Source organism: Oryctolagus cuniculus, chromosome 3 (genome assembly GCF_051225735.1).
Source record: "Oryctolagus cuniculus isolate XC-2025 breed Fujian yellow rabbit chromosome 3, ASM5122573v1, whole genome shotgun sequence".
In the NCBI taxonomy this organism is placed as follows: Eukaryota; Metazoa; Chordata; class Mammalia; order Lagomorpha; family Leporidae; genus Oryctolagus; species Oryctolagus cuniculus.
Genome location: NC_142869.1, coordinates 71,774,138 through 71,794,263, shown reverse-complemented (window position 1 = coordinate 71,794,263; position 20,126 = coordinate 71,774,138). Strand labels below are relative to the sequence as shown.

The following is a 20,126-nucleotide window of genomic DNA, read 5'->3' as shown; positions in this document are numbered from 1 at the left end:
GTCCCCTACTGAAGACAGTGGAGTCATAATCAGCCTGGGTCCTGGAATGCCTGTATAGCATAGAGCTTCCTCCTTCCTCTGCCCAAATACCTTGTGAGAAACAATTAAGCTTGTCTTTTCCTCAGCCCATTGTATATTTTTTAATTTATTTTCTTGACACTTTCCACTCCAATCTTGATAGATATTTCTGAAACACAGATTTGATTTTGTCACTCCTTTTTCTCAAAATTCCCTGCTGACACCTTATTACCAAAAAATAAAGTGAAATCCAACTCCTTAGCATAACACTACAGGCCCTCTATGATTTGTCACCAAATGACCTTTACTGCTGTATCTCCCATTTGGTCAACTGCCACCTGCTCTAAGCCTCTGGTTGCAGGGCCTCTCTGTATTCACACCAAATACTACTAGAGTCCTGTGCCTACGCTGCTCCCTTGGCCTCAAATATCACTCCCTGGTTGCAACCTGTTCTCCACCTACAAGAAGCTTGTTCATCCTTCAAGGTCATTGCAAGTGCTTTCTATCCCTTAAGCTTCCCATGTTCATTCAAAGTCAGAATATATTATCCATTCTTATTCATGTATTTTAAAATTTCTGAAGTTCTTTCTCTGGTTGGCATGAAGTTCAAGTGCACGACATCAATCTGAAGAACATGGAACAAAATATAAATCATATCCTCTATATTAAATAGAACTATTTCTCTTTTTCCATGAGATCTACAATTTATAAATGTTGACAAGTGAAATCAGAAAGTCCTAAATGTGAACTCTTTCATTTGATCAGATCATGATATTAATAAGAATGGTGCTGTGCAGCAGATATGTACCATTTATGAACACTCACCCACGAACAGGATCAACAGTTATGCCAATTGGAAAACCAACTCCAAGAGCTGTCCCATCATTGGTAATCAGGGTTTTTCTGTATCTGGTATCTCCCCGGAGGGTCAAAACCTATAGCACAAAATCACTTATTAGAACTGAGTTTCCTATTCAGGAATCAAAGAATGTTGAAATGAAGATGTTACATAAATAAATTTCCAAACATGGTGAGGAAAAAATGAAAGAGGATTTGTATGATATTCAGATATCTTCAATTGCATTTCAGGTTTTGAGGAAATCAGCTCAATAGAAAATGAGAATAAGAAAATCAAAAATCATCTCCTAATTCCTAAGTTCAATTCACTTAAATTTTTAGGAAAGGATAAAAAGAAAGACTCAAATGGTGAAAAATACAAAAACACAATCTGGATAAACAAACAAACAAAAAAAGCTCTTCAGGAAAAGCTGAGAGAACCCTAGAAAACAAATGGGAGCCCTACAACTCTCCTGCACGCCAATGACTGGGCCAAGGCACTCAATGACCCATCATGGCAAACACAGTTGATCAAAATAGTCTGAATTCATTCAGAGTTAAGGTGAATTCTGCTCCAAGTCAAAAACCTGAATTCAAACACAAGAGTTCAAGTCTCTGCACTGCCAAGTCCTGACTATATGATCTGAATTTATATACACCTTTCTTTACTTAGTTTCTTAACTAGTAAAATGTGAAGGGTAGCAGTAGTTTCCTCATAGATCTCACAGAACTAAGCGATGATACACACATGTGTAAAGCACTTTGCACAGCATCCGGCACAGCTGTGTTCCATAAATGCCCCCCTTTTTAGAGACAGACAGTCAGAGAGCTCTCATTCCCTGGGTTACTCTCCAAATTCCTGCAACATCCAGAGCTAGGACAGGCTGAATCTGGAAGCCAGGAATTCAACCCAGGGCTCCTGTGAGGATGGCAGGGACCCAAGTCCATGAGCCATCACCTACTGTGTCCCTAGGTGCACAGAGCAGGAAGCTAGAATCAAAAACAGAGGCAGCACTTCAACCCAGGCACTCCAAAATGGGATCTGGGTGTCCCAAGCAGCACCTTAACCACTAGGCTAAACACCTGCCCCATCTGGTACCTTGAGCTCCTGCTGGGACTAAGCTGATTTTTCTCTTTTCAATTTGCTTCTTATGCTACAAGCTCTCTCCTTCTCGTGGGCCTAAGGATTTCCCTGGTTCAAAGGGAAGTTTGGGTCCTTGTTTTCTGCACTAAGATCTCTCTATCATACAGCCTCTCTGCAAACTTCACTTTTCAACTACAAAATATCTTTTAGTGAATAAGCACACAGCTACCCCTAGTGGAAAACAATTTCCTGAAGTTTCTATTTTCAATGAAAATATAAAGTATTTGGAATGAAATTATCCTTATGCTGGAAAAAATATTATATAGGCAAAAAGCAAGAGAGCACTATTCATATTTTCTTTATTAATCTGGCATTTGCCTGGAAGAATTGCTTACAATTTATATGATCTAACGGGAAATCCAATTTGGATTTCCAAATCCAAAAAGGCAATTTGCTCTTTGGTCAAACAGCACTTTGCATGCACAGGATACCTCCATGTTATAAAGCACTTTTACTTACTGAGTTATTAACCCCATTTTACAGATAAAAAAGCAGAGGCTAAGAGAGGTCATTTGTCCAAGGTCAAGTAGAGCATGAGTAGAGGAAACATAGCATAAAATGCATTTTTGTATTTCAGGCTGTTGTTCAAGTGTTTTCTCTGAATGGGATAACACTCCCCTACTTCTTCATTTGGCAGAAATAAATATTGATCATCCTTCAAGGCTCAGCCTCCACATACCTGCTAATGGGAAGCCTGTCATTCTGTCTCCTCTCCCTGCTACCTCTGCTGCCAATCACCGGCATTTTCTATTCCATCACACCACAGCAAGGGTATTTGTATGTGTCTGTCTCTCAGATGTGTGAGCTACTTAAAAGCAAAAAACAAAAAAATGTTCTGTCCATCTTGGGGTAAAACCATGGGATGGATCCATTGAAAGCATTTATAAGTTTATTGAATTAATCAATAAAATGAGGACGCAAGATGGACTCAAAGTCAGGTCTTTAGACACCAAGTCAAATTAGCTTCCTCTGTACCACACTGGGGCTCGGTTACAAACTTAGGTTTATGTAGTTAAAGTGGCCTTGTGCATGCATCACACATACACACACACACACACACACACACACACACAGAGTTATTTATTTATTTATTTATTTGACAGGCAGAGTTAGACAGTGAGAGAGAGAGAGAGACAGAGAGAAAGGTCTTCCTTCCGTTGGTTTACCCCCAAAATGGCTGCTACGATCTGAAGCCAGGAGCCAGGTGCTTCCTCTTGGTCTCCCATGCAGGTGCAGGGGCCCAAGCACTTGGGCCATCCTCCACTGGCTTCCCGGGCCACAGCAGAGAGCTGGACTGGAAAGGGAGCAACCGGGACAGAATCCGGTGCCCCAAATGGGACTAGAACCCAGGGTGCCGGCACTGCAGGTGGAGGATTAGCCTAGTGAGCTGCGGCGCCAGCCAAGAGTTATTCTTAACTGATGGCCTTTACATTGCACCTAACACTGTTGGAGAAGATACGTTCCTTGCTTTCAGAAAATGACTAACTTAAAAGAGAAAAAAAGGATGGACATTCAGGACAGTAGCTAAAACACCACTTGAGAAAGCAGATAAAACAGCTTTATCAGAGTGCCCAGGCTTGAGCCCCGGCTAATGCACACCCTGGATAATGGCCCAGGTTGGAGACCCAGACTGAGATCCAGACTCCAGGCTCAGACCTCGCCCAGCCCCAGCGGTTGTGGGTATCTGGGGAATATATCAGCCAACAGAAGATCTCTATCTCTGTACCTTTTCCATAAACTGAAAATAATAAATAAAATTGGAATAAATAAAATAAAGATGAAAGAGAAATATGTTTGGTGTTAAGGGGCTTAGGCTATAAATTCTTCCTATGTTTTGATGGGAGGGTGCTATTTTTAGTTGAGATCATGAAAAATATCTTCAACCACTGTCAAATGGGATTAAACCCTGATAACTGAAGCTGTGGTTTATAACAATGCAAAGATGAAATATTACTTGGGAATCAGCACAGTAAAGCCGACCATTTAAGTTAATTTCTTAATTTCTATAGAGCTCAGTCACTCAAGTATAAAACAAGAGCCTTCAACCAGATGAGCCTCCAAGGCTCCCCTCCTGTTAATACCTGATTCCCTCTGGTTTGAGATACTCCAGGGGTTAGCTTTGGCCATATCCCCAATTTCCCCGTCATTGTGGGTAGCTCCTATACCTGTCTGCCCTCAAGTGGTGAGGATTCAATGAGATGATGCTTAGGAAAGCCCTTTCTCTGTAAAGCCTCACTCAGTCCAGTGTGCTCTCCTCCTAGCGAATCTGCTCTAGTTTACACACCGCCTGCTGTGTGCCTTCCTCATCTTCAGCATCTGTCTTTCTCAGTGCTACACAGAACTGTCAGCTCACTGGTGGGTGCCCACCCCGAGCAGTGAGCTTTCACTCCACATGGCTCCGCTAAACACCCCTCTCACCAAATCCTCCCCTTGCCTTAGAAGGCATCACTTCCAAACTTCTCATAAGTTAATAATCCCTTACATGTTTTGTGGCTGTCCCAAAGTGGAGCAAGCCAATACTAGTCACAGTACCTCAGATTTACTCTATATGATTTCATATCTGGACCCCATCTAGAATTTCTTCTGGGAATTAGAGTAAAAAGAACACTTATCTCAAAGAAGAAAGTATCAAAGGAATTAGAATCGAGTTTCTTCCTTCTATGTTACTGTTAGAAAAACTGTACTGGAGCCACAGAAAGATTTGCATCTAAGCACAGAGGGAATTATGTAAATTTGGTTGAGAACTGAAATAGTATTGAAGATTAGATGAGAAAACCAAATGAAAATTCCCTACCTACTATGACTTCCTGTTATGCTGGAAGCCTTAGACAATTTTTAATCTATCTTCCTATATATTATTTTGCAAATTACCTACGATCTTTTTACAGGAACTGGGCAGTATCAACAATTTAGAGTAAATAAAATAGGGCAGTAGAAAGTCCCAATAATTTATTTTTAAGGTAGTTTCCCTCAGAGTCAGAGACTTGGATAGTTAACACTAACATCTCTTCTCTTTTGCTTTTTTTACTTGAAAATAATTTCCAAATCCACAGGATGAGAATCCTTGAAAGCAGATTTTACATGAATCTGAAACCAGTGATTGTGTAAATAGTACTAGGGAATCGTTACCTCAATAGACTGACTTCGAGGATTGGTATAGTACATGTTTTTTGATATCCAGTCTAAGGCCAGGCTCATGGATGTTCCGTGTAGAGACAGAGGAGCAAACACGGTTCTGTTGCTACCGTTTGTCTTCACTCTGTGAATTTCACCCTGGAAGGGAACACAGGGGAGGTGAGATGCCCCCAGGCCTCAGCTTCCATGCCAGAGTACTTCCTTCCTTGTGGCTACGGCTGGCTGCTGTGTTTGACACCCTCGCTCTGGAAGAAGAGGCAGACACAGGCTCGGAGCCCTGGCGTAGGCTCGCTGTGTGTCGTGCAAATGCCGGAGGCCTTTTTGACACACTGATTTTTACGTATGTCATGAACTCGCACCAGGCTATCATTCAGGCGAGGTCTGATACCAGTTCCAGAGATGTTTCTTCATGATTACAGGGAAAAGGAACACAAGCCACAGACAGGAGTGTCTATTACATAAGGGTGGTGATAAAAATCAAACACAAGGCTCCTTCCTCTCATCCTTGATATTCCCCTCCCCCAATCCTACAGGCCTCTTGTTGTAGGGGAAGGGAATCGGAGGAATGTTCATGCCTACCCTGGAGACAAAGATTCGGAAGGAAGGCCCCTGCACCACGTCAAAGGCTTTCCTGGAACTCCCGGAGGGAGCCACTACTTTTATTCTGATTTATGATCACTTGTACTTACTCTAGTGACTTCCACAACTTAAGCTCCCCAGGGCAAGCCTTGTGACTACTTCTTCCTGGCATATATTTTCCCATGTGAAACAGGTAGTTCAGTGCAGGGCCAATTGTAAGCACTGAATACATATTTGCTGAATGAATAAATAATAGCCCCCATACCTGAAGTATGTGTGTTATTCTAAAGCTAAAGAGTCTTGTTCTTTGGTCCAAGGAAAGCTCATATTTATATCCCCCACTGAATTTAGTCATAAGTTAATTTCCGGATGGTTTTCCTTTTACCCATCCAGAAAACACTGGCCTATTAGAAGGCATCAGTGCAAGCAAGCTCTTTGGGAATAAGTGATATACTTCGAAATGTATTCAGAACTTACTGGATTCTCAGCCCAGTAGATGAACTGCTCTGAGTCATCAAATTCAACATCAAAACCATTCTGTATTCCTGATATGGGAACCATAGCATCATTGCTCTTCTCCTCAGGATTAAGAGAGATTCCGAAAATTATGCGCTGTCTTACACTTATTAAGAAAGGTTGTTCATCTGTGAAAATAGCAGAATATTAGTTAAAATTACACCCCACTCTTCCCAGACATTGAGAGTAAGGGGAAACAATGGATTACAACCATCGTACGGGCCAGGGAGCCATTGCAGCTTTGCAGCAATAGAAATAATGCACGGGAGAGACTTCATCAGACAGCCTCAGGCCTCCCATTGGGCTTCGGTGCAAGGCTGGGTCACAAGACCTCCAAGGAAACACACAACGCCAAAGGGGCCTTTCCAAGACAGATGAATGTTTGCCTTACTCCTCTAATTCCTTCCTTACACTGATAAATCATCCAAGTTTGATAGGCTTCACAATCAGGAAGTTCTTTCACTTCTACACAAGGACAAACCTCACTAATAGACTTTGCCAAGAAAAAAAAATTGTAAAAGAAAACCTTTAGACTATCTTGGTGAATTAGTTTTAAGCATGTTCAGAAAATAAAAGAACACTACAAAGTATTGCCAAGTACTTATTAGAGAATTAGTAAATAAATGAATATAATTTCTAGTCCCATGAATTATTTGACTAATGTCTTCTTCCACTAGATCCTAACTCACAAACAGTGGCAATTGTGTCTGGTTTGCTCTAAACTGTGTCCCCGGGGTCTGGTGCATGCATGGCATGACATAGTTATTCGATAAAGTGTTTGCTAACCAAAAGAATGCATGGATGCATAACTGGATATGTAAATAACATCTCCTAAAGTTCTCATTAGTAGCTATATTTTGTAACTTAGACATCTCTGTAATACATTCTTTAAACTTTAATTCACTTAGCCCCTTAATAAATTGTTGTCAAAAATCATTTAAATTTTATCCTGGCTGTCATCCAGCATCCATTGCGGTCATTTGGAGAGTGAACCAGTGGATGGAAGACCTCTCTCTCTCGCTCGCTCTACCTTTCTAACTCTTTCAAATAAATAAAATAAATCTTTTTTAAAAATGATGTGTCCATTACTTTGATATATTTTCAGCAACATTATTTTGACACTTTTTTTTTCTAATTTTCACATCTCAGCTTTTCCTTGTTCCTATCCTATTACTTTAAAAAAAAAACTCACCATTTATTAGCCTAGTACAAATGTAAATTTTGCAACTCTTCATGCTTTATATTTTACCAAGTACTATACCCTGTAGCATTTAGTATTTCATGGCAAATCTGCAAGGGTCAAATGGAATTCGCAGGATCTGTGTGATGTCTATGGGTAAATTTTTAATGGTGAATCTTCCTTTCGTTTAACTGGAATAATTCCCAACCAAAGTATTGCTTAGGATCTAAACACTGCATTTCCCACCCAACAAACGTGGGCCTGCTTGACTCCTCCAAGGAGCTCTTCCCTTCAGCGCCACCCACCCTACTCCTTAGTGGGGATGTGTCCCAGCACTTTATCTGGTCCCTGCTGTGTGCTTGAGGAGGTTCACCCACCATCTGTGAGCACTGGGCAGCGGGGCAGAGGATGGGCTGCTGCTTCACACCGCCCTGGCTCCAAGTGTGGGAACTGTGGTGGGGGATAACACAGGGAAGTGACCTGAGGGACAGCAGGGGGGCATGAAAATGCTACACTGGAATAAAAAAAAGGAAAAGCGCCTTCATGACCCTAAACACCTTTCTAAGGATCAAATGGATGAAAAACGCAGGACTGGGGAAAGAGCACAAAGGGGTACTGGGGAGCATGGCGTGCACTCACCATTTACTCAATGCCACCAAGTGCCACACGCAATGAGCATGCCTCTATGAATCAGCTAAAGGCTGTCCTGCAAGGAACTTGGCATCTAGAGGGTGAGATCAGGTGTATGGGCCCTTACAATTCACTGTGCTGATAGCATGAAGGAGTAGGTATGGAAGCGCCCAGTGCTGGATGGCAAGCAGTACAGGAGGAGGTGAGTTTACGTTGTCCCAGGTCAGCGGGTCTCGGTCTTTTGAAATTAAAGGTCATTTCTTTACTTTTCCTTTTCCTATCATGAGCCCATTAAGGTCAATGTTAAAGCAGAAGAGTGAAGGATCTATACTCGGGAATGGGAAATTAATACAGTGGGCCAAACTTCCAACCCCCAAACCTAGGTCCTCCTCAAGTCACACCCTACACAAGCTGGCCCACAGCCTGTCCTAGAGTGCAAGGAAGGGGTGTTTCCATGTAATTTTGCATATAATCACTGAAGCAGCAGCCTGTGTCCCCTGGACTGAAATCTCATTTGAATTTGAGGTGGTTTATTTTAGGCAGTGCTGGGAAGATGTTTTGGCTTGAGTTTTATTTGGTTTGGCATTAGAGGGAACACATTTTCTAAAAAGTCAAAAGACATTTCATACAGAGAAAGCTCTCATTTTAAAAATTCATAAAATTAGAAAAAAAATTGGAAATATCCCATAATTCCCCTATCCAACTATAACCACTATTGGCACTTGTGTATGTTTTCTTCCGAACTTTTTAGCGCATATTTTTACAAGACAGATAATAGACAGGATCTTCTTATTCACATAAAAGTATCACACAGCACTTCCAAAGATATTCCAGACACCTGGTAAACACTATTTTAAAGGCTACTGAACAATTAAATCAAGTAAAATGTTTCCAACTATAGATGGTAACAAGTCTTCTACACTTCTTATTGAAAAGTAAGACGTACAATCTTTTTATCAGTTAGCATATGTTGGCGCTCCATCACTCAAAGGGTTTTCAGACACCCTTGGGAAATACTGAAAAAATTCCACCTCAGTAAAAGCCCATGGGACCACCACCACTGTGATTATTTGTGAAACAAGAAAAGGTACTATTTAGAATTAACACTTATCAATCAGCATCAGATAGTAATACTGGTTACACCAATCCCCAGTGCACAGTTCAACAGTCTCTGTGTGGTGAAAGAATGCTTTGTATCCAAAATGTCTGTAACCCATATTAATCTTTCTCCTAAAAGACTTGAGGACACACTAAATTAAACAATGTCAACAAGGATTAGGCACATAATAAGTCTCTGAAGAAAAATGGTGATGCCAATGCCTCTGTAAGCAGTACCACTAATTAAAATCTTTCATCATGAAAGTATCACAAGGCAATATTACATGCTGATGGAATTTTATTTTCAGTATGCCTACATCTGCATAATTTGTAAACACTATAAACTTCCTGGATTCAGTACATGCTTTCCATTTGAAAACTGAATTTCTCTTTAGATTGGGACTCATATTGTCTCTTAATTTAGGAATGCATCATCATTAAACATCTCATTTTAACTTACCTACAGCAATTTTTACCAGTATCAAAGCACATTCACTTTACTTACCAATGAAAGAAAATTGGATATAAAGTAACTTTTAGGTTTTTAAGCAATGGAGATTGGTTTTTAAAGACAGTTTATCATCCAACGTATCATCTACGTACTCCAGAAGAAATGTCTTTTGTAGATTACCTAAATCCTGCCCCCCCTTCTTACTCCCTAAAGTGCTTGGCATAATCCTTCACACACTAGGCAATCAACCAACTGAAATATCTCCAGGAGGAGATGAAGATTAAATTGCTCAACTAGTGAAAATATTTCCTATGAGATAACTCTAATTTTTGAAGTATCAGATAGAACAAGTAAAGGCACTGAAATTGGGGTCAAAAGACCTAGGCTATTGGTTATGAGAATAAAAATGAAAACAATGGGCCTGAAAAATCAAGCTGTACACCAATGTCAAGAATTTTTACTTTCAAAGTAACAATTTGGACCTCCCCATTATCTAGTTAGTCATAAAAGTCTACCTGTAGCCAATGAAAGCATGAGTTTAACAATCGTTCAATCATATGCACAGATAACATTAACTACATATACAGACACTATGATTGCAGCTAGGGTACTCAACTAAGTCACCCCATATAGCACACACTCCACAGACACCTGTTGATCCAAAAGAAACACTGCCCACGCTCAGATGCAGGTGATATCAGAGTTTCTACTCCTGGTCATACACTGTGGCAAGCTCCATCTCCAGACTACATTTAAAGGGCATACTGTACCTCGCACACAATTCACAGAATCATGAGAGAGATTCCATCCCGAAGGACAAGCACAGGAGAAGAAGTTGGGCCCTTGTGAGGAGAGCAGGCACAGATGGCTGCAGTGGGCAGAGGCACAGGGATTCGTGGCTGTATGGGAATAGAAGAGGGAAAAGCACTAGTGAGTGGAAGAGCTCCACGTTAAGTGCACTGTGCACTGGTATTGTCTTCCTTGGGCCCCCAATATCTGGAGACACAGCACTCAAGTTACTCCAGTGCTTTGTTTTGTTTTATTTTCTCTAAAATATTTTTCCCCATTCTTAGTATAGTGCTTTCAATATAAAATAAAGAAGAGGCGCAAGAGGGAAGAGTGACATACCCAAGGTCACAGATCAATCCAGTCTAACCTGATTACAAACAGCCAATGAGTGAGAAAGAACCTAGTAGTAGAGACACGATGCTAGATAATCTGTCCCCTTGCCTAACTTAGAAGGGATCTTTTTGCCTCTAAGCAGGTTGTGTGTTTGCCATGTGACCTTGACATTTACCCTATACAACCCAAATTTAGTTAGATGATAATCTTGTATTTTTCCATTGGTGACCTCTCTGCACCATCAGGCTCCATGAAAAGAGGGACACTGTGTTCATCCAAAGCTCACAGATGTTTCCTGTATCCCAACTGTTCTTAGGACATACACTGTGCTCAACTATCACCCAATCTATTTGCCAAAATAAGTTAAACATTCAATACACACCAAAGGATACTACAAACATGGAGCATATATTCCAGTAAAAAAGAGACAGCACTAAGCTCATAAATTGTGTGTGTCTAATTTTACAACATGAGGGTCGAGAGTGAAAGATCTATGAAAGTAGTGGGTGTTTCAGGCAGGGGGGTCAAGGAGAGGCTCTCTGAGAAAGTGACACTTCAGCAGAATCCTAAATGACTGGATGGAGCGACTCATGCAGAGAGCTGAAGGAGAGACACCGCAGGTAGAGCCAAGAGCCAGTGCAAAAGCTCAGAGACAGGAAGTAGCCTGGTTTGCCTCTGTCCCATAGTGAGGTCCACTGTGGCAAGAGTGAGTGGAGAGAAAGCCAGGGAAAGCAGGTAGAAAAGATTGTGTGTCTATTAAGTAACTTATTTCCCCCTACCACGAGAAAGAAAACTACCAAGGCCAAAGCTTTAAGTCATCTAACCTGGGGTGAGCATTCTGCATACAAAGATGCCATGTAGGATGCCCACACCCCATATCAGGGCACCTAGGGTCAAGTCCCAGCTCTGCTTCCAATTCCAGCTTTACACTTTGGGAGGTAGGAGATGATGGTTTAAGTAATTAGGTCCCTACCAACCATGGGGGAGGACTGGATTGCGTTCCAGGCTCCTGGCTTCAACCTGACCAGTCCTAGCTGTTGAAGGCATTTGGAAGGTAAACCAGCTGATGAAAGGTCTCTGTCTGTCTGTCTCTGGCTCTCTGCTTTGCAAATAAATAAACACAATAGATAAAAACTTTAACTTTAACTCACCTAACCAGTCATACTATGCATTGTAGAATGACTTGGGGTGACCACAGCAGAGCCACTGTAAGGCAATGGTGCGATAATAAATGAGGCCTAACAATCAGCTGCTTTAAGCCACACAGTACAAAGATACTTAAAAAAATTTTCATGAAAAAATAAAATTCAGGTTCTTTACTCTGGTGCACAAAATGTATTTTTTAAATATTTTGTTTATTTATTTGAGAGGCAGAATTATAGACAGAGATAGAGAGAGACAGAGAGAAGGGTCCTCCATCACTGGTTTACTCCCTAGATGGCTGCAATGGCTGGAGCTAAGCAAATCCGAAGCCAGAAGCCAGGAGCCTCCTCTTGGTTTCCCAAGCGATGCAAGGGTCCAAGGAATTAGGCCATCCCCTACTGCTTTCCCAGGCCATCCTGGGAAATCCAGGCCATCCAGAGTGCTGGATCAGAAAAGGAGTAGCTGGGGTCGGTGCTGTGGTGTAGCAGGTAAGGGCCACCGCCTGCAGTGCTGGCATCCCAAATGGGTGCCCGTTTGAGTTCCGGATGCTCCACTTCCAATCCAGCTCTCTGCTATAACCTAGGAAAGCAGTAGAAGAGGGCCCAAGTCCTTGAGCCCCTGTGCCAGCATGGGAAGACCCTGAGGAAGCTCCTGGCTCCTGGCTTCAGATATGCACAGCTCTAGCCATTGCAGCCAACTGGGGAGTGAGCCAGCAAATGGAAAACCTCTCTCTCTCTTTCTCTCTCTCTCTGCCTTTCTTTCTTTCTGTGTAACTCTGATTTTCAAATAAATAAATAAATCTTAAAAAAAAAAAAAAAAAAAGAAGAGGAGCAGCTGGGACTTGAACCAGTGCCCATATTGGATTCCAACACCACAAGCAGAGGCTTAGCCCACTATGCCACAGCACAGACCCATAGGTTTTTTTTTGTTTGTTTGTTTGTTTGTTTGTTTTTTGACAGGCAGAGTGGACAGTGAGAGAGAGAGAGACAGAGAGAAAGGTCTTCCTTTACTGTTGGTTCACCCTCCAATATCCACTGCGGCTGGCGCACCGCGCTGATCTGAAGCCAAGAGCCAGGTGCTTCTCCTGGTCTCCCACGGGGTGCAGGACCCAAGCACTTGGGCCATCCTCCATTGCACTCCCGGGCCACAGCAGAGAGCTGGCCTGGAAGAGGGGCAACCGGGACAGAATCCAGTGCCCCAACCAGGACTAGAACCCGGTGTGCTGGTGCCGCAAGGCGGAGGATTAGCCTAGTGAGTCGCGGCACTGGCCCCATAGGTTTTTAATAATACACATTTTTCCATTGGCTTTTTGGAGATTCTTCATATTGTCTGGGCAACATCTGTCAGCTAAGGAAACTGAGATTCAGATAAAGGTCACAGAGGGCAGAAACAAACTACTGAACAGAAATGACAGAATTCATATGGGCTACTGTTACAAACCAGATTTGAGTTTTCATGGCAAATAAAAGTAATGGCAATATCGACCATCGAGAGTGTGGGGTGAGTTGGTTAGCAAAGAGAAAAGGAAAATTTTGGGCTCAAATAAGCAAGTCTGCAGCCACATGTGTTCAGCATTCTGAAAACAAGTGATTTCCAGCTATTCCCGGCCAGGATGTTTCTCTGTATCGCTTACATTCCGGTTGCTTTGAAGGATGAACCACGACGATGCCAAGGGGTTGGTGAACATTGAACATCACAACTGACTGGTTCCCTCCGTGCCACTTATTGGCTTTCATCACCTGGTGAGTAGTAACATCAGTCCAGTACACGGTATCTTCAAAGACAGAGAGGGCGTAGGGATACCGCAGAATCTATGAAGCCAAAGGAAACAGTGAGACCTCAGCCAGAAGAAAGAGTCCAGAGAAGCCAAGTAGAAGAAAAGTCCTGTTCAAAAAGATGGTTTCCCTTAGCACTGAATTTTAACAAAAACACAGAGAAGCCATTGTATAAAACAGGGAAAAAAAATAATGTAGCACTTGTCCTGTGTCCTACCATACCACTAAGGACATTTTCATACACCACTGTCATTTATTCTCCATGCTTCCTCTGGATTACCACTGGACACCCATTTTACAAATGAGAACCATTTGAAGCACAGAAAGCAAGTTGACGTCTCCAGATCACCTACCAGAGGTCAGATGTCACCAGAGAACCTAGTTCAAGGTCACCATCCCCTACTTCTGAGCCCACCCACCCCCATTATCACCACTCCTGCTCCATTGTTATTTCTGTTCATTAATTCACCTCCATCAATTTCAGTTTAGGTGTCTTTTCCCTGAAAGCAGGGAATCTTCAAGTTACAGGAATTATTAACAAGGGCAATCTTAAATCAAGGTCATTAACAACTCCTTGATAAAATGTTTTCTGTATTTTTTTCATTTAAATTGAAAAAATAAATTCAATAGAATTTACTCTAAAAAACTGAATAAATAACAGCCTATGATTTAATTAAGAAGTATGGATCTAAATTATTACTTTTTGCTTAATACAGTTGTAGAAGCAATAACAACTAAAATCAAATGAGCTGTTAATCCATCCAGGACATGGCACAATCTGAACATGAACTGGGATAAAAAATATTTACCTTCCTGTGAGTGATAGAGGATGGGTTGTTCCCCCTGTTGTTGATATTTCCTGAATTGACCTGATAATGACTATGATACAGAAATTAATCTCAGTTTTCTTGACACCCTGTTATTTATGTAGCCACTACTGTAGTTTTAATTTGGCTTTCCTCACTATCAACTTACCAAATCACCAGCTACCACCTGCCTCCGATGGTGTCCATAATAATCACAGACATCTATATAGTCGAGATAGGAATCCATGAAGTAGATCAGTCTGTTGGGATAGTCAATAGTCAAGCCACAGGGCAAGACGATTTTGTCCTGGATAATGATAGTGCGCAAACTACCGTCCATGCTGGCTCGCTCAATACGAGGATGATGGCCCCAGTCAGACCAGAACATTAGATGGTCACTGTGAAAAGAACCTGGTTATACCACTTGGAAGGCACATATGAAGAATAACTGTCATTATAATGATACAACACGCAGTTTTGGCTCTACTTAAAATAAATCATCTCCAGATCAGAATCTATGCACAAAGCTTATTATTTCCTTGGAGTGTCACAAAGAAAAACTAATCAAAATGCAATCACAAGCCATCTGGGTGTTTTTATGACATTTTATAACACAGTACATTATGACACTGAAATATCTCAGTGCCAATTCATGTTTGTGTACAATCCACATGTAGCTGATCTAGAAAAAAAAATCCATCTGTCCTTGTTGGTCTACTCTGTCATGTTTTAGAGAAGAGAATCAATCTATTCCTCCTCAGAGACTCATCATAAATTTCGCTGGTGTGTAATTAATGCTTTCCAATATCTAGGAAGCCAGTATCACTTTGAATATTCACCATCGTGCAGAAAAGAATCTAAGTTATAGAATCTAAGTAAATTCAAAGGAGGAGACCCTCAAATATTTCTAAACACATGGGAGAAGTTCTCTTTGCTTTATGAGTAGCAGGCAAAAATGTTATTCTTCATACAACCAGGGAGTTCTGGTAAACAATGTGAAATGAAGGCAGAAACATACCCGTTTTGTTGTTGTTGCTGAAAAGTCTTACCTCATTCTGGGATCTAACGCTAGTCCCCTTGGATTTGTCACATTTTTACTGATCAGCACAGTCCTGTAGCTCCCATCTATTCTTGAGACCTCAATTGTTTCCAGGGCGTAGTCTGTCCAGTAGAGATTACGACCTACCCAATCTACCGCAATAGATTGTGTCATAACAACACCACTGTCAAGTACCTAAAGTAAACAAAATAGAATAGTATAAAAGGGGAAATCTAAAGAGGGTAAACAAATTCAAAAGTGGAAATTATCTGATAACCTCAGCATGTAATTTATCCTGTGAAATTGTTTTCCTATGTAGCTATTTTTTTAGAAAAAACACACAAGATTTCATAGCACTGAATATTCTTGTTAGATTAGTAGGTAATTGCATTTTGGTTTCAAAAGTTTTTGCAGTTAAACACGCTATCCATTCATTAAGTGGGCAATTTATGAAACTTTATAAGTTTGTGTAACAAGGGTAATATTATTATTGATTAAGCACCAACAATTACAAAATAAAGTTCTAAGGAGCAGAGGAAACATAAGTATCAGAAGTCACCAAACTGAAACTCCAGGAAGTGGACTGAGAAATTTAACTACATTAGAGTGAGGAAAATAACCCCTGGGCTCTCTTGCATTTCCCTCTGCTCTCACCCACTGAAAAAGATTGCAAAAGGAATCTCAGAGACCCTGGGAGGTCTCTACACCACGTGACCTGCAACTCACAATCACTTCTGCCTTCAGAAAGGGACCCATAGATTAGAAGTTCTGAAAAGTCAGGCCTCCTGAGTGCAATGTGCCCTACGTAGGGACTATGGGAGCCACCCCGGAGGAGGTAGGGTCTTCTCTCACAGGTGAATAGCAGCAAACAGACCTAAGAATGGGGAATTAGTCAGGCCAAAGACCAGCAGAAATGTCCTTACCACTCTTCGGTCTGTTCCATTTTGAAACACACTCCAGGTTTTACCCTGACTTGCATCAGACCAAAAGATCCGACCACTGACTGAATCAAAATCAACAGCTACAATGTTAGAACCACCTTGGACCAATGAGTAGATATTGTGGACCTGGGAGGTGATGTTGTCAGCAACAATTCGGCTCTGACTTGCCACAAGTAATAGCAGATTTTCAGATGCTGTCAAAATAATAAAAAAAGGGGGGGGGGAGTGAGGGGAGAAGCATAAATGTCAGTGATTCCGGAAAAAAAAAAAACATGATCAAAGCACTCCTTAAGTATTTGATGCAATAACTTGGGCAATAGAAGGAAGATGTGACTCCAAATAATGGCAGGGGTTGGGGAGCCTCGTAAGAGTGATTTTAATCACTTCAATCTTAACCTTAAGAGTGAATTGATTTTCTAGACGCTTTCTAAAATATCTTTTTTCTTTAAATTATATTTCAGTGGGTGTCTAAATCCCATCCTGCAGGGAAGTTTGTTTACATTCTTCCTTGTGCTGGATTTATATTCGCTTATTTACCTTACTACATCATTGTCTTCATGATAGTAGGGATCATGTCTTAACTGTGTAGCAGAGAGTTAAAGCTATCTCCCACTATGCTTTCTTTCCTTTTCTTCTTTTTAGTAATAAAACCTGCCAAGTTTTAACCTGGCACAAGATCACATTCGTCTGCCTCCACTGCCACTTGCAGTGACCACGGGAGTAAGTGCTGACCATCAGAATGTGAGTAGAGATGAGGCATTCAACTCCAAGTCACATTCTTCACAGGAAGCTGCTTACCTTCCGCTTTCTCTTTGCCTTTCCTCCTTTCTGAGCACAAGCAATACCCCTGGATCCCTACATATATGTGGACACCGCATGAAGAGGGTCACAGACCAGCTCTACCCCCAGCACTGTCTATCATGCACACTCCTATTTGTAAAACAAAGATTTTCTATTTTGTTTCAGCTTTGTTTATTGGTCACTTTTCAAGCAGCCAAATTAATATCCTAATACTCAGTATAGTCATTTTCATGTTGTAGAAACTGAATTAATATAGCCTGAATTCAATGTATTAAACATATGTAAAAATATTTAAGTATGTTATAAAAATAACTTTTAAATACTATAAAACCACTTGATACTATCTTAAATAACAAAATATCATCTTCTACCTATAAATCTTTTACCTCTATTTTGCAAAATACATCAGGATCTTTATGTTTATTACCACACTTAATCCTCACAAGAAATTAAGGTAAGGAGGTTACAAAACCTGTGTAGGATTATATCCAATCTGACCCCTAAACATTGTCAAATACCTACATGCAACCATTTGACCTTGAGCTTTGGGGTATGCTATTAAACTGGCTACTGAAGTCTCTTTTTTTTAACTTTTATTTAATGAATATAGATTTCCAAAGTACAGCTTATGGATTACATTGGCTTCCCCCGCACCCAATGACTTCCCTCCCACCCGCAACCCTCCCCTTTCCCGCTCTCTTTCCCCTTCCATTCATATCAAGATTCATTTTCAGAAGTCTCACTTTTAAGTTCAATAATTACCTATAGCTTTGCAGGTCCTCCCATCACCTTCTAACATGTATTCATTATCACATGAGCACCGGAAAGAACCTCTCATATTGAAACAGTGCTGGCTACAAAAGCCTGGATTATCACATTCATCTATGTCTTCACAGGTCTTAGAATCATTAGCAAGTTGGTATCCCAACGGACATAGACAACTAGCTCCAAAAGGTCCTTGAATACACTGGTGAGTACAACCACCATTGAAATCTGAGCAGCTCGCCTGGTCTGGAATAAAGAAAGAGAATCATGAAGGAGAAAGTCAGGACTCTGCCTCTTTGATTTTCATTGGTATATTATTTGTCATGTAGTCCCATGCCACCTTCAATGTGATGCCTGGAGAAGAGCTAAGAGCAACATTCACTTGGATGAACTCCCCAAGCCCTTCCGTATCTACTCTGATTTGCCTAAGGATCGGCTATTATTCACATCCACTGGGCTTGAGCCACTTTCTCCACTATAATCCTCCAGTATAACTCCATTTAGTGCAATGAAAAAAACTTGGGGAAGTACTGTTGGCATCAATAAACAAAAGAGTCATTGATAAAACATGCAAAGAAACCTAACACGCTTCTTGCTTTTTTCCACTGAAATTCTTATATCTATACAGAAATGGTAGATAAGATTTAAACATTTAAGGGAGAAGGCTGGAATATCTATGAGAGGTAAAAAATGGAGGGGGAAAGGTAATTGAAGCATTGGAGGGCAGAGATCAACTAACATACTGTCATTCCTTGCTCTTCAGGTCACAATGGCAATGACTGAAGCCACCTAAAGATAGATCACATGCACATGCCTGGGGATGCTAATACCCTCTATTCTCTTAGGTACTCTAACTTATTCCTAGGAGTTATAACACAGAACATGCACTAGGAGAGGAAGTCAAAATAATCAGGACATGTTCAGCACAAACACAATATGTATTAAATCATAAGAATCTAAAATACTTTACAATCATACCTGGCTGGGGTTCATCTGAGAATGAGCATTGATTAAAGAGGAAAGAAAGAAAGGACAGTAATTAGGATTACATGCCAATCATAGCCTTATAATCACAGCAAACACAAATTCTCAACTTCATTTGTTTTGTGGCAGGTTCAGATTGAAATTAGAAAATATTAAAGTTAGAAAAATTCATGAGCACAATACCAACAGAATCAAATTTAACTTGATAATCTAACAGCTTCATTTGGTCTCATTTCTATAAACACATAAAAAGAAGTAAAAACACATAATCAAGTGCAAAAATTTAATGAGAAATATGATCCAGGGGAGACTTATTTGGATTCAATTACAGTTACCCCTACACAGGCCTAAACTCATAGAGAAACTAAAATCCCTCCCTAAATAGCTACACAGGGACTGTGACGATGGTGATACACACACGATTACTGCTCAGAATGAATTTATGGCCAATAAACCATGGTCAGATAACTTACTGCAAAGTGGGGACTCATCTGTCCCATTGGGGCAGTCAAAGACGTTATCACACAGTGCACTCAGATTCACACAGATGCTATAGCCAGGGCACTGCCACTGCCAACTGGGACAGTGAAAGGGTTGAGTAGGACAGTCCTTCTCATCACTCAAATCCCTGCAGTCATTGTCCCCATCACAGAGCCAATGTTTGGGGATACAGTTTCCGTTGTCACAGTGGAATTGAGATGGAGCACAGGTCTTGGGGATGCAGCCATGGTGTTCATCAGATCCATCAACACAGTCTGAATGCCCATCACACTCCCAAACATCTGGGATGCAGTAACCATCTGCTTGGCACTGAAATTCATCTGAATGGCACATGCCAGGGGGTCTGGTTGCTAGAAGAGACGTGGAGGGAAATGGGTTTGTGAATGTAAAATATAATCCCCTTTATAGTTTAGATCCACGGGAAATGATGCTGGATCAATAAGCAAGTTTATCATATGACTCTGGCACAATTAATTTTTGTTTTTTTTTTTCTTTTTTTTATATTTTCTTTTTTTCTTTTTCTCTTTTCTCTCTCTTTTTTTTTTTTTTTTTTTGCACAATTAATTTTAAAGGCTAAAATGATATGAAGCCTTCCCTTACACTGTGTGATACAGAAATATTTCCATGTGTCAGATTAGTGGATCTGACAACAAAGTCCAGG

The 20,126-nt window shown here is 40.9% G+C and overlaps 1 protein-coding gene across 1 annotated transcript in view; it reads right to left on the bottom strand.

Moving 5' to 3' along the window:
• LRP2 (LDL receptor related protein 2) overlaps positions 1-20,126 on the bottom strand; it is a 227,247-nt gene that overhangs the window by 93,854 nt on the left and 113,267 nt on the right. The window contains exons 25-34 of the mRNA XM_008258707.5: positions 19,438-19,815; positions 17,978-18,226; positions 16,397-16,608; positions 15,484-15,668; positions 14,604-14,832; positions 13,487-13,664; positions 10,359-10,487; positions 6,191-6,357; positions 5,129-5,272; positions 844-953 (exon numbers count right to left, since the gene is read on the bottom strand). Of these exons, the coding sequence (XP_008256929.3) occupies positions 844-953; positions 5,129-5,272; positions 6,191-6,357; positions 10,359-10,487; positions 13,487-13,664; positions 14,604-14,832; positions 15,484-15,668; positions 16,397-16,608; positions 17,978-18,226; positions 19,438-19,815 (1,981 nt within the window). The remainder of the gene's footprint in view (positions 1-843; positions 954-5,128; positions 5,273-6,190; positions 6,358-10,358; positions 10,488-13,486; positions 13,665-14,603; positions 14,833-15,483; positions 15,669-16,396; positions 16,609-17,977; positions 18,227-19,437; positions 19,816-20,126) is intronic.